Source organism: Polypterus senegalus, chromosome 3, assembly GCF_016835505.1.
Source record: "Polypterus senegalus isolate Bchr_013 chromosome 3, ASM1683550v1, whole genome shotgun sequence".
NCBI lineage: Eukaryota > Metazoa > Chordata > Cladistia > Polypteriformes > Polypteridae > Polypterus > Polypterus senegalus.
In genome coordinates, this window is record NC_053156.1 from 177,878,934 (window position 1) to 177,906,416 (window position 27,483).

The 27,483-nt window shown below is 36.8% G+C and overlaps 1 protein-coding gene across 1 annotated transcript in view; it reads left to right on the forward strand.

The window, feature by feature from the left end:
• rgs17 (regulator of G protein signaling 17) overlaps positions 1-27,483 on the forward strand; it is a 185,752-nt gene that overhangs the window by 125,670 nt on the left and 32,599 nt on the right. Inside the window, exon 5 of the mRNA XM_039748243.1 lies at positions 14,172-14,406. Within this exon, the coding sequence (XP_039604177.1) occupies positions 14,172-14,406 (235 nt within the window). The remainder of the gene's footprint in view (positions 1-14,171; positions 14,407-27,483) is intronic.

Here is a 27,483-nt window from a genome sequence, read left to right on the forward strand (position 1 = left end):
CCTAATATGACTGGAAAAGGGGGATCGGGTAACACAGCCATAGCCATACCAGTTACTTTATGATTTACCGATACCACACATCTGGCTGTTTTATAATATTTGATATCTCCATGTATACATTTGAGACTAGTTTTTATTTTAGTCCACTGTTGCGGTAATACGTAACGGGTAGCAACAATGGAAATGTTACTCCCGGAGTCAAACATTGCCCTTACCTTTCTGCCATTTATAATAACTGCACCTGTATACGGAAGAGACAAAGGGTTAGTCACAGTGGCACAATACCTTTCTCCCTTTATTAGTGAGCAATCCATAGGCTCGTAAGCACAGTTCGGGTACAGATGTCCGATCTCCCCACACTTGAAACAGTGAGGGATACCAGCTGGTCTGTCCCTTCTCTGACGGCAGGTTGGGAGTTTGTCGGGAGGGCTCAGGGACTGCCCCACGTATCTGTTGGGTTCGGCGAGAGGTCCGTTCCGACCGCCCCGATTTACAGGCTGCCCAATGACACTCCGCTATTTTGAGTAATGTATCCATGTCCTCAAAGTTGTGTTTACGGACTTGCTGAGCGATGTGGTCAGGGAGGGCATTTACGAATGTTTCGCATGCTAGGAGCTCAGCCATCTTATGGGAGGAGTTGATGTTGGGCCGTAGCCAGCGACACACCTTTCCCCAGGCTTCAAAGCCCTGCGTTCTCAACACCAGCAAGAGAACGAGCCTGAGCTTCTGGCACTTGGGTCCTGGTTTCTCCCATCTGGATCTTCAGAGTCTGGAGATCGCCCATGATCGTATTTAATACGGTGTTGAGGTCCTGTTCTTCTGACATGATAAATGAACAGGACCCTGCCGACTACGCCAATTGTGATAAGAATAAAGCTTCCACAAAAAGAAAAAGGTTTGGGGATTGCCCCCATATATTGTCTCCCAGACAATTGCAAAATAAAGTGATTCAAAATGACTTTTCAGTACAGAATGAAATCAATTGTAACAAAATGGCGTTTATATAGCAGAAGGTATCATGGGAAAGGAAATGGTTGGCAGGAAGTGATGATTGGAGGCGGGAACATGGAAGCATCGTCATCAGGAGCAGACCGAAGCAATGGATCGTGGAACCGGAAGTGACGTCATCGGAGTGTAAGCGGAAGTGACATCATCGTGGCCATTTTGAAGCTGGAAATGAATGTTTATTTTTCTTCCAGTTTTCTGTGGGTAAGAAGAGATTTAGGTAAGCACCACGTGACAGTCCCTTGTCTCGCGAGATTTCACTCACCTTTAGGCTCTTTGACTGCCTCCAACTCGCACATGTGTGACAGTGGTTTACACAAATTTGTTTTAATCATGTTGAATGAGAGCCTGTTCCAGCTGCACTGGGTGAGGAGGGGTGCAACTTGAAGAGGGTAAATAAGGATGATCATCGGACCAATGTCGATTCCTTAGTAAACCCATGGTGATCCACCTTGACAACAGTAACTTGCAAACCAATGGCAGCAACCTGTGGCTTTAGTTTAAGAAATCCTGTGTTAGTCTATTCAATCAGTTTCCTTTCTAACAAACTTTTTAAACTTTCAAGTATTCTAAATCATAATTTGTTTTCTATTTCATTAATGAAGTATAGGTCATAAAATTGATTTGAAAATGGGCTCAATTCCCACAGAGCAAATTCTCTTTGGGCCTGCTCTGCCAGAACAAAGATACTGGGAACTGTCATAGTGATGATAAATACTTCATAATGCTCTGCTTTTCTGTAATCTGTAATTGTGCTGTCTGATACTTTGATGGAACAGCAAAAATGTGTGGAGCCATGGTATATGGTTTGAAGGTGCCTCTGAACCCTTTGCTTTTAAGTGTTACTATCGCTTGACCTGCTTCTAGGGCATGAATATTATGTGTGGCAGATGGATAGATTTTGCAGTAATGTAACAATAAATGGGTGGATTTTATTGGCTTGGAATGATTTTGGCATAGCATTTATCAAGAATGATATGAACATGATTTTTGTTCATTTGATCCATTTTTAAAGCTGATTTTGTGAAATCAGACTTATCAATTGAAGATTAACCTGTTATTTCAGAATTCCTGTATAACAACCTTTTTGTTTTATTTTTTAGGTGATTCAAATTAGTGATAAGACTTTGCTTAGCCTGTGCACTAAACAGACTTATTCTCTGAACTTGCACTAATTACTAATGAACCAGCAACAGCATCCTATTCACTCCATATCATTAAAATATGTATTGCCTTTGCTTTTACTATGCTAATCATATTTTTTCTAAAAATAATGAACATTGTTTTGGTTTCAAACATCCAATAATGAGATCAAGTTAGTGTTTAACAGCTCCACTAATTACGTGTTTCAGAGTGGTCTGCCTTGTGTTTTAAAGCATTATTAGCTGAGCCAAATGTCTGGACAATATTAATGTTTTCAAATACTAGCTAAATAAATGTAATTCTGGAACTAACAAATGCAATATCTAATTTTGTCAATTTTGGAGACTATCCACAGGTATGAATAAGCCATTTAGAAAATGGATGATTGGTAGGACAAGCAAGTGTAGCCATGTTCATTACACCTAGTGTATAAATTTGAATCCTCCATTCAGTTGTCAGAACTATACATGGTACTAGATAGATAGGTAGATAGATACTTAATTAATTCCCAAGGGGAAACTCACATACTCCAGCAGCATACTGATAAAAACAACATTAATTAAATAGTGATAAAAATGCAGTGCAAGTTAAAAAATGCAAGGTTGGGAGTGCAAGGCAGGTATAACAGACAATAACTTTGTATAATGTAAACGTTTATCCCCTCGGGTGGAATTGAAGAGTCGCATAGTGTGGGGGAGGAACAATCTCCTCAGTCTGTCAGTGGAGCAGGACAGTGACAGCAGTATGTCGCTGAAACTGCTCCTCTGTCTGGAGATGACACTGTTCAGTGGATGCAGTGAATTCTCCATGATTGACAGGAGCCTGCTCAGCGCCTGTCGCTCTGACACTGATGTCAAACTGTCCAGCTCCGTGCCTACAATAGAGCCTGCCTTCCTCACCAGTTTGCCCAGGTGTGAGGCATCCCTGTTCTTTATGCTGCCTCCCCAGCACACCACCGCGTAAAAGAGGGCACTCTCCACAACCGTCTAATAGAACATCTGCAGCATCTTATTGCAGATGTAGAAGGATGCCAGCCTTCTAAGGAAGTATAGTCGGCTCTGTCCTCTCTTGCACAGAGCATCAGTATTGGCAGTTGACTCCAATTTATCATTCAGCTGCACTCCCAGGTATTTATAGGTCTGCACTCTGCAGACAGTCACCTCTGATGATCATGGGGTACATGAGGGGCCTGGGCCTCCTAAAATCCACCACCAGCTCCTTGGTTTTGGTGTTTAGTTGTAGGTGGTTTGAGCTGCACCATTTAACAAAGTCCTTGATTAAGTTCCTATACTCCTCCTCCTGCCCACTCTTAATGCAGCCCCTGTTAGCAGTGTAATCAGGCAAACTTTTGCACGTGGCAGGATTCCAAGTTGTATTGGAAGTCCGATGTATAGAGGCTGAACAGGGCCGGAGAAAGCACAGTCCCCTGCGGCACTCCTGTGCTGCTGACCACAATGTCTGACCTGCAGTACCCACGACACACATACTGAATTCTGTCTGTAAGATAGTTCACGATCCATGTCACCAGGTATGAATCTACTCCCATCTCTGTCAGCTTGTCCCTAAGGAGCAGAGGTTGGATGGTGTTAAAGGTGCTAGAAAAGTCCAGAAACATAATTATTGCTGCACCACTGCCTCTGTCCAAGTGGTTGAGGGATTGGTGTAGCATGTAGATTATGGCATCCTCTGCTCCCACCTTCTCCTGGTATGCGAACTGCAGAGGTTCAAGGGCGTGGCAGACCTGTGGACTCAGGTGGTGAAGCAGCAGCTGCTCCATGGTCTTCATCACATGTTATGTCAGGGTGACAGGCCTGAAGTCATTCAGCTCACCAAGACGTGATACCTTTGGGACTGGGGTGATGCAAGATGTTTTCCAAAGCCTCAGGACTCTCCCCTGTTCCAGGCTCAGGTTGAAGATGTGCTGTAGAAGACTCCCCAGCTCCAACACACAGGTCTTCAACAGTCATGGAGATACTCCATCTGGACCTATTGCTTTGCTGGCACAAAGTCTCCTCAGATCTCTGTTTACCTGAGCTGCTGTAATTGCAGTAAGGGGGAAACTCTCTCCTATGCTGGTATCAGCAGAAGGATGGGTGGAGGATGCAGTACTCTGAGGTGAGAGTGAGAGTGGGTTAGGGTGGTCAAACCTGCTAAAAATGCTGTTCATCAGGTTTGCTTTCTCCCTGTCTCTCTCGATGGAGGCACTCCATTTCTAGCTGCAGCCAGTGACGATCTTCATCCCATTCCATACTTCCTTCATGCAGTTATTCTGCAACTTTTGCTCCAGTTTTCTCCTGTACTGCTCTTTCACCAACCTGAGCTGGACTCGGAATTCCTTCTGCACGCACTTGAGCTCATGCTGATCACCGCATTTAAAAGCCTTTTTCTTCTGGTTCAAAAGACCCTTGATATCACTTTTAATCCATGGCTTGTTGTTAGCATAGCAGCATACTGTTCTTATTTGAATTACAATGTCCATACAGACGTTGATGTAGTCAGTAGTACAGTCAACAACCTCCTCAATGTTGTCACTATGTGACTCCTGCAGGATATCCCAGTCTGTAGTCCCCCTGCTTTGCCTCAGGGGACCACTTCCTGAATGAGCATGTGGTTGTAGGTAGCTCCCTCACTCTTGGTTTGTAGTGAGGCTGAAGCAGAACTTGGTTATGATCTGCTTTCCCAAGTGCAGGCAGCGGGGTGGTGCTGTATGCATCCTTAATGTTTGAATACAGTACTGTATTAAAGCATGGTTAATTTTGGCATAATTTCTAAATTTCTCATTAAAAAGTGTGATGCAAGTTAAACTGATTTAAACTCACAGGCAATTTACATGTCATTGTACTCTTAAAGCAAACATGAATTGTGTATTTTTATTCTTGATCTATAAAATTAGATAAATGTGGCAAAGCCAAACCTTTTTTACTATTTACTTATTAATTTTTTTATATAAATGTTTATAAGCAGAGCATCACAAAGGTATACTACTCAATCAATCACATAGAAGAAGAAGAGAAATGCAGGCAAAAAATAATAATAATAACAATAATAATAATATAACAGATTATAGCATAAGAGAGTCGATCACGGCTATGGCATGCTTATTCTAAAATACTATTAATGAATTCTTGCAATGTTTTAAAAATGTTTTGGATATGTCCTCTAAGAGAAAATTTGATTATTTTTAATTTTAAATAATACAGAATGCCAGAAATCTGTATGCTAGTAGTGTGGATGTGGAATATTACAATCGACTTATCCGTATGCACTTTAACTCCATCTGGGAGAACACAAAATATTATCATTAATGGATTAGAAGTGATTGTGACACCAAGTCTATCTGAGACGTATGTAAAGATTTTTATCCAAAGTGATGTTAATTTAGTGCATTCCCAAAAAATATGGCCTAGCAATGCTGGAGTTAGATAGCAATGTTAGTTAGATCTTGCCCTGGGTAAATTTTAGACAATTTTTAATTAGATAAATATGATTGATGGAAGGTTTTAATTGAATTATGAAATGCTTGGCACATTTAGAACTAAAAATGTATTCTATGCATGGCTGAGTTCCACTCTTTTTCTGAGATGCTAATTGATGGTTTCCCATTTTTCTCAATGATCATTATATAGATTAATTATATATTGTTGAAATACTGTCTGTAAGACTAATAAGTATAACCTCTGGGATAGAAATGGGTGTTAGATGTGGAAAGCACTGGAGATAGTGGAAGCCTTTGTTGATTGCCTCATTCTAATTTGAAATAAATATGAGTTTGTGTTATTAATATGGATTGAGGCCTTTGGACTAGTCTAATGAAGTTTCATCCATGCAGATACTGTATGTTGGGGCCAAACCCACATTTTGTCAGTATAGTAAATAGATAATCCTATTCGTCTCTACCAAGTGCTTCTTTTTTAATCCAAATATGGTATGACTTCTGGTGGATCAGATTTTGTGGATGAGTATATTATATACATTTTGAAGCTAAGTTTCTGCCTTTCATAAATCATGTTTAATCTTGTGTTATTCCTAAAGGTAGCATTTTATCAGTCCTTCTAGCTAAGACTAGCTAGTGTCTTTACATAGTTATTCAGGGGTAAAACTGCTTTATGTGATGCACATTTTATAAGTCTTTATTTTTGGGGGAATGGTTATTAATGCATGGCATTTTCTTTATCTATACTAATAAAAGGCAAAGCCCTCACTCACTCACTCACTCACTCACTCACTCACTCACTGACTCATCACTAATTCTCCAACTTCCCGTGTGGGTGGAAGGCTGAAATTTGGCAGGTTCATTCCTTACAGCTTCCTTACAAAAGTTGGGCAGGTTTTATATCGAAATTCTACGCGTAATGGTCATAACTGGAAGCAATTTTTCTCCATTTACTGTAATGGAGATGAGCCTCAACGCCGTGGGGGCGGAGTTTCGTGTGACATCATCACGCCTTCCACGTAATCACGCAGTATATAGAAAATCAGGAAGACCTCCAAAAAGCGCTGAAAAAACATGCATTATATAATTGAGAAGGCAGCGAAACAATAAGAAGCGAGCGAGTGACATATACAACCATATTCATGAGTTCTGCTACTTCGGAAACAAAGCACGATGTAAACCTACACTTTAAATTAAGTTCATAGACAGGCTGCCGCTGGCGTTTGTAATTTAGTGCCTGCCCATATAAGGCCGTCCATCAGCGGCAATCCAATAGCAAACTGCCACTAAATATTCACGGGTGAAGGACTGTGTTTATGGAGAGGAAGATGAGATGGTCAGGGTGGTGTTTGACACAAACTCAGCGAAACTGCGAGAGAAAGTTTTAAGTGCCAGGACTAAGGTAACATTAAATACAGCCATGGACATAGCGAGATGGCACCAGCACAGCTGGGAAACTTCGATGCATGTACACGGCGCTCCGTGAACTGGCGCGGTGCACAGATAAAAGCAACAGTTCCAAAAGGCTGAACAAAACCGAATTACACAATTGAAAAGGCAGCAAAAATATGAAGCGTCTGATAAGCATATTCATAAATGCAGCTACTGTGGAAACAAAGCACACGGTGGAAAAAGTCAATGTCCGCTAAAGGAAGACAGTGTAAAAAAAACCCGTGCATGCAGTGTGTCAGGTCTCAGATAAAGAAGAAGACGAGCTGTTTATTGATGCAGTAAGAAACGAATCGATGAATGAAACCTGTCATCTTTACAGCGATTGACAAACACGGAATGTAACTTGAACACAACACATCCTACAAATACGAACCTGATTGAAAGAAATAATGATAATCAAATCCTTGATGACAGCAACACTCAGTAACACTCACAAAACAAATACTGTATATTGACAGTCATGTTACATTATTTTTAAAATGTTCCCTTTTCTTTTTCTACCTTTTTTAACACACTACTTCTCGCTGCGTGGCGGGTATATATATATGTATATATATATATATCCCGCTCTACATCTCGAATAATGGATACTTTATTAGCCATCAATGATTGTTTTGGTAAAGCCATACTCAGTGTATTCATTAGATGAGCGGTAAAAAGTAAGAGCGAGGAGGATGACTCATTGAGGCATGCAGGCTGTAGTGCTTGGCGTCAACTCTATCTGAATTGCGCGATCACATTTGAAAAAATGTGTAATTATATCCGGCCCGCGAGATCATTTTATATACTGTATTATTGTTATTAATGGCCCGGGTATATGAAGCGCTGGTAACACAATAAACTACAGATCCCATAATGCAGCGCTTCAGCTGCCTTGCCGAACACTTACCGCATTAATCAAGTCTACCTTATGATGCTGCAAGTTATTGCGAAGCTATAGTTATTAGCACTGAGTTTGCCGGCGCTTTGGTGACTTTGAAGAACAAAAAGTCCGTCTACATGCGGCTCGAACCTTGTGCATGTTTGGTAGCACATATCTGTGTGAGAAGCTCTTCTCAGTGATAAAGACTAACAAAACAACACACAGGAGTCGCCTCACTGATGAGCACCTGCAATCCATCCTGAGAATCTCCACAACACAGAACCTCACACCAAACAGAAACGAACTTGTGGCCAAAAAAAAGATGCCAGGCGTCCAGCTCTAAAATGACATATGAGCAAAGATAACTGCATGATTTGATTTGTTATTGCATAAGGCGGAGTCAACGTTTTAACAAACAGCGTATTGCACTGATACTGAAATAGCTGTGTGTGTATATATGTAGATATGTATGTATATATATGTTTATATATGTGTGTGTGTATGTATGTATGTATATATATATATGTATTTGTGTGTATATATGTGTGTGTATGTATGTATGTGTGTGTATATATGTAGATATATATATATATACAGTATATGTATATATGTGTATATGTATAGATATGTATATATATATGTTTATGTGTGTGTGTGTAAATATATATATATATATATATATATATATATATATATATATATGACAACAACACTCATCACTCACAACAGTGACAAAACAATTACATTGACAATCAGGTTACGTTATTTTCAAAATGTTTCCTTTTCTTTTCATTGCTTCTTTAACACACTACTTCTCCGCTCTGGCCTTGGTATTTTCTAGTATATATATATAACTGTGTATATATATGTGTATAGATGTGTATATATATATATATATATATATATATATGTATATATATGTTTATATATGTGTCTGTGTGTGTATATATATATATATATGCCAGCAACACTCATGACAATGACAAAACAATTAGATTGTCAATCATGTTACGTTATTATTAAAATGTTTCCTTTTCTTTTTACTTTTCGCTGCCAATTGCAGGTATTTTGCTATATATATAGATATATATAAATATATATATATATATAAATAGATAGATATGACAACAACACTCATATCAATGACAAAACAATTACATTAACAATCATCTTACGTTATTTTTAAAATGTTTGCTTTTCTTTTTCATAACTTCTTTAACAAGCTACTTCTCCGCTGCGAAGCGCGGGTATTCTGCTAGTCTTTTATAAATAACAGTAATAATAATAGAGTTAGCTCAGTAGAAAATGTGTAATAAAATTCCATAAGGTAGGCATCTGGACATGCAGCTACCACTTATTCTGAAAGTGTCAGAGGTTTAGTAATTTCTTCCACACTAAGAATATCAGGCTTTGATATTTGTAGTTTATCAGAAAAATACTTAGCTTGCGTCTCATCTTTTTTACACTAAGGAGTATAAGACTTTATAGTACCCCTTAAATATCTCATTGATCTCTTTATGCTCCCTGATTTTATTTCCAATTGCACAAAACAATTATTGCATTCCTGCTTATGGATTTGTTAAGCTAAAAGCTTCTCTTTTTGTCAAGAGATTTAATTCTGATTGTAGAGACAATTATTTCCTATAAAGACTTTCATTACGAGATCTGTCATATTCATGTTACATTATTTAAATATAACTAAAAAAAAATATCTGTTACAGAAGGAATACTTAGGGCCAATTGATGATCCCAGCACTAAAGAGCATTTAAAAACCATTTGGTTATAGGAACGAAAAGATTTTATCACTGACAAGAACTCCTGTATTACCTAATCGAAATCAGACAACCTTTAGAAAATTGATAACAAACCAAAAAAGAAACTCATTAAAGAGTCCAACGGTGACTTTGAAGAATGTTTAGTCCTATGGCAAACACTGGTTAATATGTGTATACTGTATCTCATAAAATAGTCAAAAATCTCTGCACTTTTGAACTGCATGAGTGCATCATAAGAAGAAAGTTACACATTGGGAAAACCCCCAGAGAGTGCCTTTTTAGGCAAGTAACACTGTAAATATTCTACTGGAAATATGTACTGTATGTGGTCTAAAGAAAATATGTGACTTTTCGGGTCATGTGCAGGTCTTACATTTAGCAACAATCCCATGTAACACAACATCCACCATTAGTCCTTACTGTGAAGGCACATTCAGGGTTATTGTCAGGTGTATATAGTAAATAATATATATAGTACAATAAAATTAGTATTTGTCTTCTCAGAGAAGGGGACAATAATGCAATACCAACAAAGACACATACAAAAAAAGTATACATAGCATGCAACATAAATGTATGCTGCTTTATACAATATACGCTGCAAAAGCAGGGAAGCTACTTTTAGCCTCATAGTGTGTCAAGCCAAATTGAGTTTGCAGTGAAACTTATGAGCTTCACTTTGCAAAAAAAAAAAAAAAGTCAAAAAACAATGCCATTTAAGTACCAGTTAAATTCCTACCTCTGACCCACGTAAAAGGTGCATAACAGCAAAATGGCATCTCACCACTTTTTTCAAGCTAGCTTCTTGGAATTATAAGCAGACCACCATTAGAAGAGCTAAGGATACGACTTGAAGTGTGTCAATTAAAATTAATTAAAATTAGTTAATTAGCAGCAAAAATAGGTCAATAATTAAGAAAAAGGTTAGCATGAAAATCTGCAGCTACTGTTGCTCTCCAGTACCCTGGTTACCCCTGCTCTAAGTAAAGGATTGTCAAGAGTTATGAGATGCCCTTGCATGTATGATAGTGTTCATGGGACTACTGGAATAGACCCAGCAGGGTGTAAAACTGCTGGCTGTAACATCTGGGTGCCCAATGCCCACAGTGGAGAATGGGGAGCGTTCAACAAATGTGGGTGAGTAGCAAAGATGTTGGTGGTGTGAGCACTGCTGGATCATGCCGTGGGTGAACCTGATAGGAGCCTGCAATGCAAGGTTTCATGTGGTTATATTATATTAGTTTTGACTTAGAATCAGTGTTTCCTCACTCATGAATTTCAAAATTAACTGGTATCATTGCTTTTGGATAGGTCACAGGGTCATCTACCACATATGAACCAACTTATAAAGGAGCAAATGTGTTCCAACGATGGGTAGCATCAACAATTAAGACAAAATCTTGAGGTTTGTAAGGCACATATCTCATGGTACAGTCATAAAAGTACAGTATACAGCATAAGCATTTCAATGAAGTGTATGCACAATTAAATTGATTTATGTCCTAGATAGCGCATCATATGAAGCCTAATGCTGTATGCATTTCTAAAACAGTGAGTGGTGTGTATGTCCTGAACCAAAGGCATTTGGATGCTAGTAATTGTGTTGTTTTCACTACCATCTGCAGGGCTTTATGATCTTGAGTTGGGCAGGTGCCATGCCTTGATGTTATGTTACCAGTAAGGATAGACTTTACTGGGAACCTGTATACATTAGTGAGAGCAAAGGGAGAAATCTGATCTTTGCACAGAAATATGAGAAAGTACAAGGATTGGTGATTATATTTTAGCAATATCCCAAAATGGGTTGTGCTCAATAATGAATAATGGTCACTTTAAGAAAATCATCCTCTCAACAGCATCCCTTCTGATGCCAAAAAGATGTGGTCTGCACTTCTGCTATTACACGTTCCTTGGTTTTTCTGACATTAAGGCTGAGATTGTTATCCTAACACTACTTTGCCAGCAGATAAACCTTTTCTGTGTAAGCTGTATTGTCATTATTGGTGGTCAGGCCTATTATGCTAGCAGGATGGAGTAAGAGCTGTGTCTAGCCTCACAGTCATAGGAGTTCAAAAGAGGACTTGGAACACTGCCCTGCGGAGTACCTATCTTTGACAGTCAACATGGAAGATATCATGTTGCCAGTCCACACATGCTGAGGTCTGTTAAATAAGGTGGCACAAAGTTATAAACTGAGGGGTTTGGTGGTCAAACTGGCCTGTGCCATGATGGTTTATATTACTCAGATATGACAAGATGGTATGGAGTGTAAGGAAAATGGTATCCACTGAATACTGGTTGTGAGGTGAGGACCATTTTTTTTCTTCAGTATATAAAAAACACCAGAAGGCTTCAGCTAATTGATCTCTTTAAGTTTTTTAAAACATGCCCTCAGATTCCTTCTGGATAATATACTATATGGATAATAACATGTAGAAAAGTTCTCCTTAAGTTATATATAGAAAAAGTATGTATCATGTGGTGCTGCAGGCAGTAGAATTGCTGGTTGTTTGTTATTGTGATCAAAGCGGGTATAGAAGGCTTTAAATTCATAGTCAAATGAAAAATTAGATTGGATTGGGATAGGCTTACTTTGTAGTCCATGAACATTTATATTTCCTACATAATTTGTATTTCAGCTGCTTTACTTAGTCTGTAGTTTACACCTACATTAATGTTTAGTCATTGTGACTGGTATTAACTTGGGACAACCACAGGAGGTTGGGTCTTCAGCTTGGTGTGTCCCGTTTAATTGGTAAAGTAATAATTCTAGAGCGGTAGTAAAAAACATGCCAATGGCAACTGCAGGCTGGGCTGCCTGGAGGGCTTGTTTGTATCAAGGAGCTCCATCTCTACTCTGAACATGGATCCAAATGATCACCCACTTCTGGTGTAGCAACAAAATAAATAACTCCTGGCCTGGGGAGACTGTGCATTTCTCAGCTGGAAATTTCACTGCTTTGTGGAAAAAAGAGAAGAGATTGTTAGCGGTTGTACCCACTCTTGTCCTGTTGTTCACCTGACCAGAGTCCTCAAGGTGGTCCCTAGTCATACATGTGTAACACCACATAGATTGATTGTCTGAGTTTGTATCTGCATTTCTTATATGTTTCCATATCAGCTTCTTTAAATACATTGCTGTGTGCATGCAGCAAATTCCTGATGTCAGCAGTGATCCACAGTTTCTTATTAGGATATATGCAAATTATTTTCATAGACATACAGTTATTACTTTTGACAGTTTGTTTCATTCCAGCAGGGAAAAGGTCATTTGTCAAGCCAAAAAAGACAGATGTTTTTGGAAAAACTGATCATTTACAAGAAAGGTGAAATAAACTGGAAAGGAAATTTAACATTGAACATGACAACAACCCTATTCACATTTGCAAACTAAAATGTAAGCATCTCACAGTAACCTGTAGACACAACAGTGTTATTTTGCAATGTTTACCACACTCTGATTGAACCAGAACAGTTCTATAAGGGGAATAAATGTCTAATGCCAAACTGTTGTGTGCTAAATTAATGTAGATCTGTCAAAATGGTTTTTTTTTTCTTCTACTATTTAAACAAAAAATCCTTGGAATTTATCTTCGTTAATAATAAGCTCATTTTAAAATTTTTACCTCCTTGGTCTTTCTGAGTTTGGGGGTTGGCTTATTAGCACCCCCTTCATATACAATGTGGAAAACTTAGATTTTATCATTTTGTTATCATAGATTGTATGTTACAATGCATAAAAATTACATGTACAAAATTATTATGTACTATTATACTATTATGTACTATTGTACTATTATGTACTATTATGTATGTATTATGTATCTTATTTAAAATGTTTTGAATTACAGCCAAAAATGTGATAGTTTTAAAAATGGCTATTCACTTTCCACACTTATTAAATTGTACATAAGCTATTTAAATAATTTTTTTAAACTTCTCATTAAGACTGTTAAACATCACTGTTGTTTGAAAAATCCTGTTAGAGCATTGCAAACAAAAATAACTGATTTTTTTTTAACTCAGATAATTGATTTTTTTTTTTAACTCAATAGTACAATGTATATAGCAAATACAAGGAGCATACAGATCAAGAGCCACATAAATATCTGTTTAGAAATTTTGTTAGTTTATGCCAAGGTGTATTTTACATGTTTACCCTTTCTTTCTCTATGAATTAACTTTGCAGAGAATTTATATTTCATAATAAGTAGCACTAATTATGAGGTTTACCCTTATTCCGTTTATTTGTTACAGTAATTAATGGCACTCAACAGATTAGAGCATAGAAAGTTAGATTAACATTTTTTTCAACCTTACCAAAATCATACAATTTGCTATTTTAATCTTTAACCTACTTTAACTTTTCCTTTCCTTAATCACAATTGCAGAACAGTAATAGAAAAAACAAATGTGACATTTTGCATGCTTTGCTTGAAAAATGTGGAAAGTATTCATCTTTTATTTTCATAATTTATTTTTTTATTTTGCTTTTTTAAGTTTACAAATAACTCTACAAGAAGTTATATCATGGGGCCAAAACTTTGAAAAAATGATGAGTACTTCAACAGGAAGAAATGTATTTAGAGAATTTCTCCGCTCAGAATATAGTGAAGAGAATTTGCTTTTCTGGCTTGCCTGTGAGGACTTGAAGAATGAACAGAATTCAAAAGTGGTAGAGGAGAAAGCAAGGACAATCTATGAAGACTATGTTTCGATACTTTCCCCAAAGGAGGTAAGAACACATATTTTTGTCAACTTTATAATTCACACCATACATTTGCACCAGAAAACTTCTGCATTTTAAAGATTAAAAAAGGGACTCAAGTGGTACTAGCAAAGGTTTACACTTCCAATGATAATAATTAGATATTTGTGATATCATTGAGTAGACCAGAAAAATATTGTTTACTAGATTGTCAATCGATAATCTAGACAAACTATATAACGTATAGCTTCCAATTTAAGACCCGCTTTTTTTACATACATTTTCAAACTTAATTATTGGGTGAGTCTAAAATTTGAGGGATTTTATTGTCATGCTTCATGAGACCTTCTGCAGCTAAACAAATACAAGAAATAAGCTTGTGCAGTTTGTGAAATGGAAAGTATTTCGGTGCATGGGCTTTTGAAGGTGAAGAAGAAACCAAATTGACATTCATAGATTTGTCAACAAAAATAGATTCCACAAAAGAAAAAAATGATATTGGTATATCAGTGTATTTATTTGTAATTCTTGCAGTAGTGGACCTACATTTGGTTACGGAGGCCCCTTCACAGCCAACGATAAGGTCTGGATAACCACTGTTATCTTCTTTAGTAGGGTTGTTCAATGACAGATCAAAACAAATTTTATTTTTTTGATACTTTAATAACCTTTTACTTTTTATTTTAGATTTAATTTTGTATTGAATTACACTAAATAATTAATATTATTAAAAAAAAATCTAATCATACAAGAGACACCAAATATTTTTAAGCAGTTTGGACTAAAGTCACTTCTGTGGCTCCTCCAGGATTAGGGGCCCAGAAAATAAAATTCATTAGTTTCATAGTTGATCTCCCCCTGGATTCTTGTATATACCAGCATTTTTTCCCCACAAAATCGTTTTTTGAAAAGATGAAGTGTCTTTAATTTAAGGGTCTCTTAAAATGGAAGAAATATTTGCATTAATAAGCAGAATGTTTTTTGAAATTAAACCAAGTCCAAAAGCAATAAAAGCAATTCATTTAAACACAAAAACCAAACTCAAAGTAATTAACATGCCAAGACCAAAACCAAAAACTTTTTTTTATTATTTCAATTAAAAAACTACAACTTTCTAATCTTTTAATTTGAATCATTCTCCCAAGATATAGGGTTCCCAAATTGCATCTTATTCCAGAAAAAAAAATCTTTGTGATGTTGATACCTGTTTTTTGGCAACAAAAATTGTCTGGTTTTGTTTCTCAATACTTTCCCCTCAATCTAGCAGTTTTTCTTGCAACAAACATTTTACAGTACACTGTGTAATTTTATCTTCTTATTGTACTGGCTGCAATGAAGACAGTTGGAAAATTAAGAGTGTGGGTCAAGACGAAAGAATTGAGTCAAGAGCAAAACAAAGGTCATGATCAGAAGAGCAAACAAGAGCAATGTCAGCCAAATCACAAAACAAAAATCTAATTCAAAAAGCAGAGCTTGTCATTTTCATCTCATCTGTTTCGAGAAATGGACATCTGAGGTGGAACCCTGCTAGCAGCTGTGTTATTTTTCCTTCTTTTTTTTAAGAAAAACTGAGGTATCCTGTATTTTATCCACCCGAGGGGCTTTGTTACAGTATATGCAAGGATAAATTAGCATGACTGGCAGGAGAATGGCTCATAAGTCTATGGATCATAAGTCTAAACAGGCCTTAGCTTCAAGTTCAAGATACGGCCTGGCAGAGACTGACCTTGAACAGATAGCCGACTATGCCCCTCTGATCATGGAGCTCACATCACTATGCCCCACATACTCATCTCGCAGCTAGTGTCTTAACCCCCTGTCATTAGCTGACAAGAACTATACAGAATTTATATCCAAGCAAACTGATTTTTTTTTACAGACAAATGCATCCTCTGATGTTTCTGCAGGAATACTCGGGAAAACTCTGAAGGCTTTTTTAAGAGACAGATTATCTCACATCTTTCCCACAAAAATAAATCGGAAACCAAGAAGGCATCAGAGTTAATCATTGAAATTGTCAGAATAGATCAAGAGCATGCCAGTTCTTCAAATGAGGCACTTTTTAGGAAAAGATAGGCTTTGCAATCAGAATTCAATGGCCTGACAACCAAAAAAACCAGAACAACGCATTTTTAAAACCTTTTAAAATGTGCTCTTTCCTGTGACTTCTCTAGTAAACAACATTACAGTAGATTGGACACCTTCCCTTTTATCATTGCAGATCAGTTTAAATATCTAGGGGTCAACATCACAAGAAAATATAAAGCTTGTTTTCAACAATATTTTGCTGTTTGCATGGATAAAATTGAACAAGACATGCATAGATGGTCTTACCCTCCATCTTACTTTAGCAGGAAGAATTAACATTGTGAAGAAGAATATCCTCCCTAAGCTTCTGCTCCAATTTCAAAACATCCCCATATACGTTAACAAATCATTTTTTAAGAAATTAGATTCAATCATAATCTCATTTATTTGGAATTTGATAAATTCACTCATTCAAAAGGCGACCCTACAATGACTTAAATCAGAAGGCAGCATGGTAAACATGCAAGCTATAAAAACCTGGACATTGACACTAATAGCTGAACACACACCAGCTTGGTCTGCAATAGAAATGAAATCCTGCAGCACTTCTTTATATTCCTTGTTTTGTACACCAGTAAATACAAGGTATCATCAATATACTAACAACCAATTGTCCTTCATTCACTCAGAATATGGAACCAATGTAGGAAGCACTTCAAGTTAGAAAATATGTTATCTGTGGCACCTCTACATAATAACCACATTTTTCCACCCTCTTGAACTTACACAGTTTTTAATGTTTGGAAAACATAAGGGATTAAATCATTTAGAGATTTGTATATAAATAATGTCTTTGCATCCTGTGAACAATTATACTCCAAATTTAGTCTCCCATCAACACAATTTTTCCACTATCTCCAAATTAGAAACTTTGCTAAACAATATCTTCCCTGTTTTCCTCACCTCCCACCTATTTCTATTCCAGTAGAGATATTGATCAGTCTTGGGGATTCAGACAGTATTTCTATAATATAATAGTATAGTATTATACTAGTAATAGTATAATAGTACTATAGTATAGTATAATAGTATAGTATTATACTAGTAATAGTATAATATATACAAAAATTTTAAAGTCTCTTCCTTTTAAAAATCCCAGAGTACAGTGGGAAAAAGATCTCTTACTCAACATCTCAGAAACGGAGTGGAAGGCAGCCACGCACAGAATTCACTCTAGCTCGATATGTGCAAAACATTCAATTATTCAAGTTAAAATCTTTTATTAAGCACATCTGTCTCATTTGAAATATTCCAAGATGTTTTCAGGACAAGATCCAGCCTGTGAACATTACAATAGAGGCCCAGCTTCACTGGGCCATATGTTTTGGGCGTGCACCAAATTAACATCATTCTGGATGAAAATGTTTAAATGCCTATCAGACAGCCTTGGTGTCACAATCTCTCCTAATCCATTAAAAGCTGTGTTTAGTGTACATCCAGATGGGCTTAAAGTGGAGAAGGACAAACAAACTGTAATTACTTTTACTTCACTATTAGCATGTAGACTTGTCTTGCTCAGCTGGAAGAATCCTAACTCTCCTCATTTAAGTCAGTGGGTAACTGATGTTATATACTATTTGAAATCAGAAAAAATCTAATTCTCTTAACAGATCTTAACAGATCTGTCTCTTTTTTTTTAAATCCTGGCAGGACCTAATCAATAATATTTTAGAATAAGCAACCCTTCATCAATTGACCCTTGATGTTGTGACCCTAGAGACCTCATCACTAGCAACCAGGACCCACAAAGAGTCCAAAAAGACATTAAATGAAATCCAATTTGAGAAAATGACAACAGAATGTAATCATTCCCTGCATATAACCCAAAAGAAACAACACTTAGATGATTTCTATACCTTAGAAATAACCTTGAAAAATTAAAATGAAACTCTATTTATAACACTTGTTAAAAACTTGTTCCCATGACCTGAGAAATAGACAGATGCGTGAAAAAATGTGCAGTATCTGAAGCGTCAAAATATAAACAAAATAAGTGAAAGGAAAAGAATAAAATAATGAAATAAATTGGAAAAGGAGAGGGGGAAAAAAGCAAGAAACTTCACTTAAATCCTGAGAATTTAAGTCTTTGCTGTGTAATTGGCTTGCTATGCCTATACAAGATGAAACTAGTTTAAAGTCATTTAAGATGGCAACACTAAATTGCCCCAGTGTGTATGAGTGTGAGTGTGTTCAGCATTGCATTTGCACCCCTACTGGGATTCGATCTTGCCTTGTGGCTATTACTATGATAGACCCTGGCTCTCTGTGATCCTGAAATAAAATGCCAGAAAAAGGATGGATGAGTAATTATTTTTCAATTATAGCATTTTATCTGTCATGTGTTTGTTTATGTGTGTAAAACTGTTGTAAAAACAAGCCTGTACATAGAGCGCATGCAGACATCTTAAGAGACTAAAAACCTATATGTTAAAACACTTTTTTAAGCTGTTACAGACAAAAAAACTATACTGAATGTTAAATTATGTAACAGCAAAGGATGCAATTATATTTCTGAAGTGTTACTAAGCTTTTTAAAAGCAAGAAAACATTTAAGCTAATAATCTAAATGACTTTCTTTATTTGCTATTAAGCTGGTTGCTGTGGAATACAGTGCCATATGGTATTTTTAATTTTCACATGGTGCCAGACTACTCTCAGTAGTGTTGATTTTTCTTGGACTGATTTTGGAAACTAAATTAGTCATACAAAAATGTTGTTTTTGAGTGGCAAAGTACATTAGGAATTAGACTGTTAAAAAAGACTTAATGATAACTAAGGTCAAATTTGAGTTAAAGGTCTGAATGCTAAAAGCTTGAGACACCTAAACAATTCAAGAATGAGTGATAAAATGTAGCTCGTAATATAACTGACAATCTGTGTGCACAGTTCTATTCCTAGTCAAAAAATCAGAAATTAGATGAAAACTGGTCATTGACAAGGAACAGGGAGCACTAAAGAGCTAAGAGTTTTTACCATGAAAGGGTTTTGTGGGTTATTTCAAAAGGGTGAAATGTCCTACTCACTTTCTTAATCATGCTCTTGATTTCATTATTAACCATGGTGTTTAAATTCAAAATGCCATTTATTTTATATTAATTTAATTATTTCTGATAATTATTTAATTACTTTTGATCCACCCCTGCCTTTATTGTCAAATGCATTTAAAAACATTTCCATTAACAGATCTGAAACACATTTACAAATACAACATATTTAAAACATAAAACAACACTCAATAAAGCAGAAATACATGCACAAGGTACATTAACAATACAAACATAAACATATACATAAATCCATCCATCCATTTTCTAAACACACTTATCAAGAGTAGATTTGTAAGGATGCTGGAGCCTATCCCACCAAGTAGGGATAATTACTAAACTGGACAGGACAATAGCCCATCCCGCAGTGCACACATATAGGACCAATCCACCTAACCTGCATGTGTTTGGACTGTGGAAGTAAACACATGTGGGCATGAGTAGAACAGGAAAACTCCACACTGTGAGCACCTAGGACTTAAACCCTGGTCTCCTTCATGCAAGATATTAGCACTGCCACTGCATCACTGTTATATGAAATATATTAACCTAAGAGTAGAGAAAAGAGAACAGAAAAGTATATTTTGGCCTGTACAGATTCCCTTGGTGAACCAGCACCTCAGTATATTTTTTCTGTACCTCATATCCAAATAATGTTCAACATTTGGTCCACAAATCAAAATGAAAATGTCAGCAATGCTATGTGCCATTGCAGGACATTGATAAGAAAAACAAATTAGGAAAGACTTGGGAAAGTTTCTTAGGTAACAAACATGCTCACCAATAGCTTTAACATGATTATGCCATGTCAAAAAAATGAGATGTCGCCAACACTGGCAAGTTAGTGATACCACAGTTTGAGGGCCCTGTATGGCAGAACAGTAGTGTTAATTATTATGGTTTAATACAATCTATATGTCTGTTTGTTTTGCACTATGTACATTAGAACATTCTTCTGCTACTCTTATTTATTGTCTTTATATATTTTTTATGCAGCTGTTAATGTCTTATTGCCTGTACATACTTCACTGCCCCATCTAGTATACAGTATGTGAAAATACAAGATCTAATCTAATCAAATACTACTAGAATGTGTCAGCCCACACACATTGTGTATTATTTAATAACAGAACCATAATTTTTACTCTTAATTTCTAAAATTAAAACTTTTGGAACACTGCTTCAAACTCAACTAACTAAAATGTTGGAAAACATGCTTGATTTAACGCAGTTGCATGTCTTAAACTGAATGTAATTAATATACCTTCACTGAAAAGAATTGTTTCTGGTTCCTTCAAGCAAACATTATAACAGCTTAATTTCAGAAATAGGATTTAATTTGAAATGCCATTAAAATTCAGTGCTAATTTAAAAAAATGTTTTTTAATTAACTTCAGAGTAACTTTGAAACTTATCTTAAAGGTAGCCAGGTGTTCTTGCAGATCACATTCTAAAAAGAGGTCCATCTACTTTTGTAGATAAAATTCAAATTTTCCCTTGCGCATGTTTTTCATGTTGTTATTCACATCGTTTTATAGCAAGGTCTTGAATATTTACTTAGATTTATTAAGTATTGTTTATAGATGATTTGTTGTATACTTGTTAATGTTTCTTCAGTGCCTGCAGATGTCATATGAGAGTAGTTCCTCATTCCTGTCTGCAGTTATATATTAGATAGATAGATAGATAGATAGATAGATAGATAGATAGATAGATAGATAGATAGATAGATAGATAGATAGATAGATAGATAGATAGATAGATAGATACTATGTCCTTTAGACTTCACTGCTTTGAACAAGTAATTGCTGTTAGAATATGCAATTAAGAAATATATTAATAACATACATATAACTGTGTTTATAAATAACAATAAATATTACTTCATTGTTTAACATCTTTAGGGAAATGAAATAGTGGAGAAAGAAAAATATTCTCTCTTTAAATTCTGAAAAAACAAATTCTTTCAATGATTTTTAACCAATTCAAGATTACAGACAATGCTACGAGGATGGGCACTTGCAGCATTTGTCCCTATACTGCTAACAAAGGATATAAACAGCTGGATGAATTTATTTTAATTTTACTGAATCCTCATAAAATGTAGGTGTCATTTTTTAATAGTGAGGTGCAACCTTTACATTTCAGCACAAACATCTGTTCCTTCCAGTAGCTGATCTTTTATGACAATAGCAATGTTATCAAAAAACTGTAGACCTCAGGCTTGTTTCTTATGGATGCATGTGAAAATTTCTATACTGACATTTGACAGTGGATGACCGGAAAAAAGTATTATGGAAGGATGAGTCTAAGTTTAAGATGATTTTTTCTCTGTTGCAGAGGACACAGGTTTTTAACATGTACTTAAGGAAGCAACCTATTGGGCACTTGTAAGACATCTGTTTCTCAAGTTGCAAACTTTGAAGCACTTATTCTCTTGCGTAGTTGTTCATCTGGGCCTTCTGTGTATTTTTCTGTTCTGTTTAGATCCAGTTTTCCCTCTTCTCTTAAGACAGTAATGGAGATCTTCGTATGAAATCTAAATTTTCTTGGCATTCTGCTGCATGGAATACCATTTATTTTGCATATCAACAATAGACTGATGTGTTTCTTGAGCCAAGTGTTTCATTTTGCCCATGCTAGTTCTTTGCAACCCTAGGAAAGACATTTTACGTACGTTATGGAAATGTCTTAGTTGTGTTAACATAATTACAAAGCTTTGTCTGATAACCAATTCATATTTAAACATTGTTAATTAAGGATTACCTAGATAGTTTACCATTAGGACAGCAGAGTAATGGCTGTTGACGATGGGGCTTTTTAGTCATATATGAATAATATATCATAAGTCAGCCATTTCTAACATTAGTAATATCTTCACTATATTTTTAAATCACTTAATGGTACTTCGATTAAAAAAACAAAGTTATGAATTTCTATCAAAACCATGAAAATTTTTGTGTGATTCCAAATTTTTGAACACTAGTTTTGGCGAGTCTGCATTCTTAAAGAATATTTGTTCATAAAATTCTAACTATTTTTAATGATCATATGCATATACTGTACACATTACAGAACATTTGTTCACGAAATCCAAACTGTTTATAAAAAATAACTTAAATTTTTAGTTTCACATTTGACAATAACACTGATACCAAAGTAGTCTTTTGTGATTTTGAAGCTATGTAAGTGTAAAAACTGATAACCATACAAATATTTTTTTATTCCTGCTTATTCCTGCTGGTTTTTGATGAATTGTAAAAGACTCGGCATATGCTAACAATCTTATATTTAATCCAACTTTCACTTGTGATATTCATATACAAACCATAATCATTACACCCCTAAAGTTTAAACAATTTATTATCATTAACTGTGTTTTATCTTTTCCTGACAGGTCAATGAATACATAGGTCAAAACCATGCAATATATAAGTTGTAATACAACATTAAAATTAAGTGACATACAATCTTTTTTTCATCCCAAGGAAACTGCAAATGTTACAGCAGCAATCATGACAACAAAATCAGCATTAAGTGCTCCAACCAGACTTTCCTAGTGGAAAAGGAGGTACCACGATTTAACAACAGCATAACTGTTCTTCAAGGGATAGATGGGAATCCTTTAAAGCTTAAGATGATTATGAAACCTGATTGGTCATGTCAACATTTGGTGCACAACCAATCTCAAACTTTATATAAAAAGAATATTCTATTGCTAATTTCTGAAATGAAACAAACTGATGTTTAGATCCCGTCCCAATCAGATAAAAGAAAAAAAATTATGGTATTTATACCCATCCTTAACATTATCATCCATGAAGGTCAATTTCAGCACTTCACTGAAGCACTGTTGTCTACCAAAGTACATGTTAACTTATTTCTTGTGTCTGTGGTTTTCTGTGTGAAGATAGCCTTTCTTATATTTAGGTAAAATGTACTCTTGACTAGTTTCCATCTGTGTCTCCGTGCTGGGAACCACTGAAATAATTCTCTTCTTAATTTTAAATAATTCACTCATGTACCCTCTTAACATGTGTTTTCTTAAACTAAAATTGATTAGCTCTTTCAATCTTTCCTCATAGCTAACACCTCACAGTCTCTTAAATCAGCCTTGTCACACCACAATAATATCAGTTATAATTACAAAATGGGAGTCACTGTCCAAAAGGAAGCAACCTCTGAAAAGGGTTTAGAGGTTTAAGTTGACACAATGTTTTCACCATCTAAGCTGTTTGCAGAAGCAATTAAAAAGGCAAATAAAATGTCAGTTTATATTGTAAAATCTGCTGAATTTAAATTGAGGGACATTATGCTTGGACTATATAATGCACTAATGAGACCACATATGTGTATTTTGTCAAGTGCCCTATGGAATGATTTAGCTGATTGTACATTATCTTCTGTTCCACCCAGATTAATTTCACTTGCAAACTTTACCAAGTTGTTATTTATTTTCTTATCAAGATTGTTTTATATATATATATATACAGTATATCTTCTTCTTCTTTTGGCTGCTCCGTTAAGGGTTGCCACAGCGGATTATCTTCTTCCATATCTTTCTGTCCTCTGCATCTTGTTCTGTTATACCCATCACCTGCATGTCCTCTCTCACCACATCCATAAACATTCGCTTAGGCCTTCCTCTTTTCCTCTTCTCCAGCAGCTCTATCCTTAGCATCTCTCCTCTGCACATATCCAAACCAACGCAATCTGCCTTTCTGACTTTGTCTCCCAACCATCCAACTTGAGCTGACCCTCTAATATACTCATTTCTAACCCTATCCACCCTCATCACACCCAATGCAAATGTTAGCATCTTTCAACTCTGCTACCTCCAGCTCTGTCTCCTCCTTTCTGGTCAGTGCCACCGTCTCCAACCGATATAACATAGCTGGTCTCACTACCGTCCTGTAGACCTTCCCTTTCACTGTTATGTCATTGTTATGTGCTGTGGCTTCTGTTGGCGCATGTTCGGCATCTCTGGCAGCAATGGCTGCTTGGGGGCACCTCGATGGTCAGCAGGAATGCACGGCGCCAGCTGCCTGGCTGTCTTCGCACAGCAGGTGGATGGCGGTTGCAGTGTGATGCAATCTGGTTTGTACCTCTTCACATCATAAGTGGTGGTCCTACCAGGAAATGCTTCAGTAGGAGCATCAGCTTCACAAAAGTGTTCAGCACCACAATCAGCCAAGGACCAATCAGATGATTCTGGTACCTCACTATCGTTTTTGATCTCCATCTCCAGATCACTTGCATCAAACTCAGATTCGAAAAGTCAGAATCCTATTCAATGAAATTATGTAAAACGTCCATGGAGTATTTTGCTTCGCACATTTTCTTTGGTCTCTCGCCAGATGTCGATGCTATTTTAGAGGTTGTGTGCTCTTCACTACTCATGCATGCGTAGGGAATCGAGGTTAAATCAACAAACCTATGTAACTTTCCTTCTAGCATAGAGAGTCAAACTAAAGCGTAAGGGTGAGCTTTGTTGCAGTTTACAGCCGATTACCGTCCTCTACTCCTGAATTTTGACAAAAGTCTACTTCAGCCCTGAAAGAGTTAAACAATCTGGTTAAAAACTCCACTGCCATCTCTCCTAGACACCTCCATGCTTCCACAGGTATGTCATCTGGACCAACGGCTTTTCCATTTTTCATCCTCTTCATAGCTGTCCTTACTTTCTCCTCGCTAATCCATTGCACTTCCTGATTCACTATCTCCACATCATCCAACCTCTTCTCTCTCTCATTCTCTTCATTCATCAGCCTCTCAAAGTACTCTTTCCATCTGCTCAACACACTCTCCTCGCTTGTGAATACGTTTCCATCTTTATCCTTTATACCCTAACCTGCTGCACATTTTTCCCAGCACAGTCCCTCTGTCTAGCTAATCAGTACAGACCCTTTTCTCCCTCCTTAGTGTTCAACCTCTCATACTACTCCTCATGTGCCTTTTCTTTAGCCTTTGCCACCTCTCTCTTCACCTTGTGCCTTATCTCCTTGTACTCTTGTCTACCTGCATCTCTCTGACTGTCCCACTTCTTCTTGCCATCCTCTTCCTCTGTATACTCTCCTGTATTTCCTCATTCCACCACCAGGTTTCCTTTTCCTCCTTCCTCTTTCCAGATGTCACGCCAAGCACCCTTCCTGCTGTCACCCTTACTACATCTGCTGTAGTTTCCTAGCTGTCAGGTAACTCTTCACTGCCACCCAGTGCCTGTCTCACCTCCTCCCTAAACTCAACCTTGCAGTCTTCCTTTTTCAACTTCCACCATTTGATCCTTGGCTCTGCCCTCGCTCTCTTCCTCTTCTTGATCTCCAACGTCATCCTACAGACCACCATCCTATGCTGCTTAACTACAATTTCCCCAGCCACCACTTTGCAGTCTTCAATCTCCTTCATATCAACTCTTTGGCATAGGATGTAATCTACCTGTGTGCATCTTCCTTCACTCTTGTACATAACCGTTCCTCCCTCTTCTTAAAATATGTATTCACCACAGCCATGTCCATCCTTTTCACAAAATCCACTATCCTCTGACCTTCTTCATTCCTCTTCTTGACACCATACCTACCCATCACCTCCTCGTCTCCTCTGTTCCCTTCACCAACATACCCATTGAAATCCGTTCCAATCACCACTTTCTGTCCCTTGGGTACACTGTTTGTCACTTCATCCAACTCACTCCAAAAATCTTCTTTCTCACCCATTGCACACCCAACTTGTGGTGCATATTCACTAACAACATTTCCAGCTTCAAAATCATTACTCTGTCTGACACTCTTTTCACTCCAAAACACTCTTGACATACTGTTCCTTCAGAATAACTCCATAACCCCATTTCTCCTCCCATCCACACCTTGATAGAACAATTTAAATCCACCTCCAATCCACCTGGCATTACTCCCCTTCCATTTAGTCTCTTGCACGCACAATATATCAACTTTCCTTCTCTCCATCATATCTGCTAAATCTCTCCCTTTACCAGTCATACTGCCAACATTCAAAGTTCCTACCACTCTCTTTACTTTCCTCTTCTCCTCCTGCCTCCGGACCGTCTCCCCCTCTTCTTCTCCTTCTTTGGCTCAATTTCGCCATCACCCTGTTGGCTAACAGTACTGGTGGTGGTCATTGTTAACAGGGCTCGACCGATCCGGTATGGAAGTTTGTATTGTTGTCTGCATATTGATTTGGCAAAATTTTGCCCTTCCTCACATAACCCTCCCCATTTATCCGGTCTTGGCACCAGCACGAAAAAACACACTGGTTTGTGCATCACCTGTGGCTGGGTTGTGCATTTTATATATATATATATAGATATTAAATATAAAAATATATATTTATGCATATATCACACTAGAAGGTTATTTAAACATTTGTTATGAAAAAATTATAAATACAGTGTTCAAATATTATTTATTTTACATATAGATAAATCATTTCTCTCAATTTATATTTGCATCAGCTCAATAGAAACTGATTTACTGTTAAAATGGGGAAATGTTTATTAGTAGATTAATGTCTGTTCTTCAAGGCAGTCATGTTATTTGGTAGGGTTGAAAAGGAAGGCATTGAAGAAAAAGGAAAAGAAAAAGAGTGGTAGAGACATGTGAGGAGGACATGTGCTGGCGTGGGTAATTTTTTTTTTTTGGCGAGTTCTGTGTGAAATTGCAAAAACAACAGACATAGGACTTAAGAAAGGACAAGGCCGTTTTCTGAATGACTTAGAGAACCGATTTGAAGACGGATTGGGGTCAGGCATAATGGTTGCAAGTTAGTGGGAGCCTAGAAGAAGTGACAGTTGGCATGCTCCTCTAGAGTCAACCAAAAAATAAGGGTTTCTTAAACAGAATGTTATGGACTTGTGGAGCTTAACGAGCTACTAGAAATTGTGCATCTTTATTTTCTTGGTCTAGAATCAGTGCTATTCAACTTCATGTACCTCAGGGCCAAAAGCAGGGAATTGGTT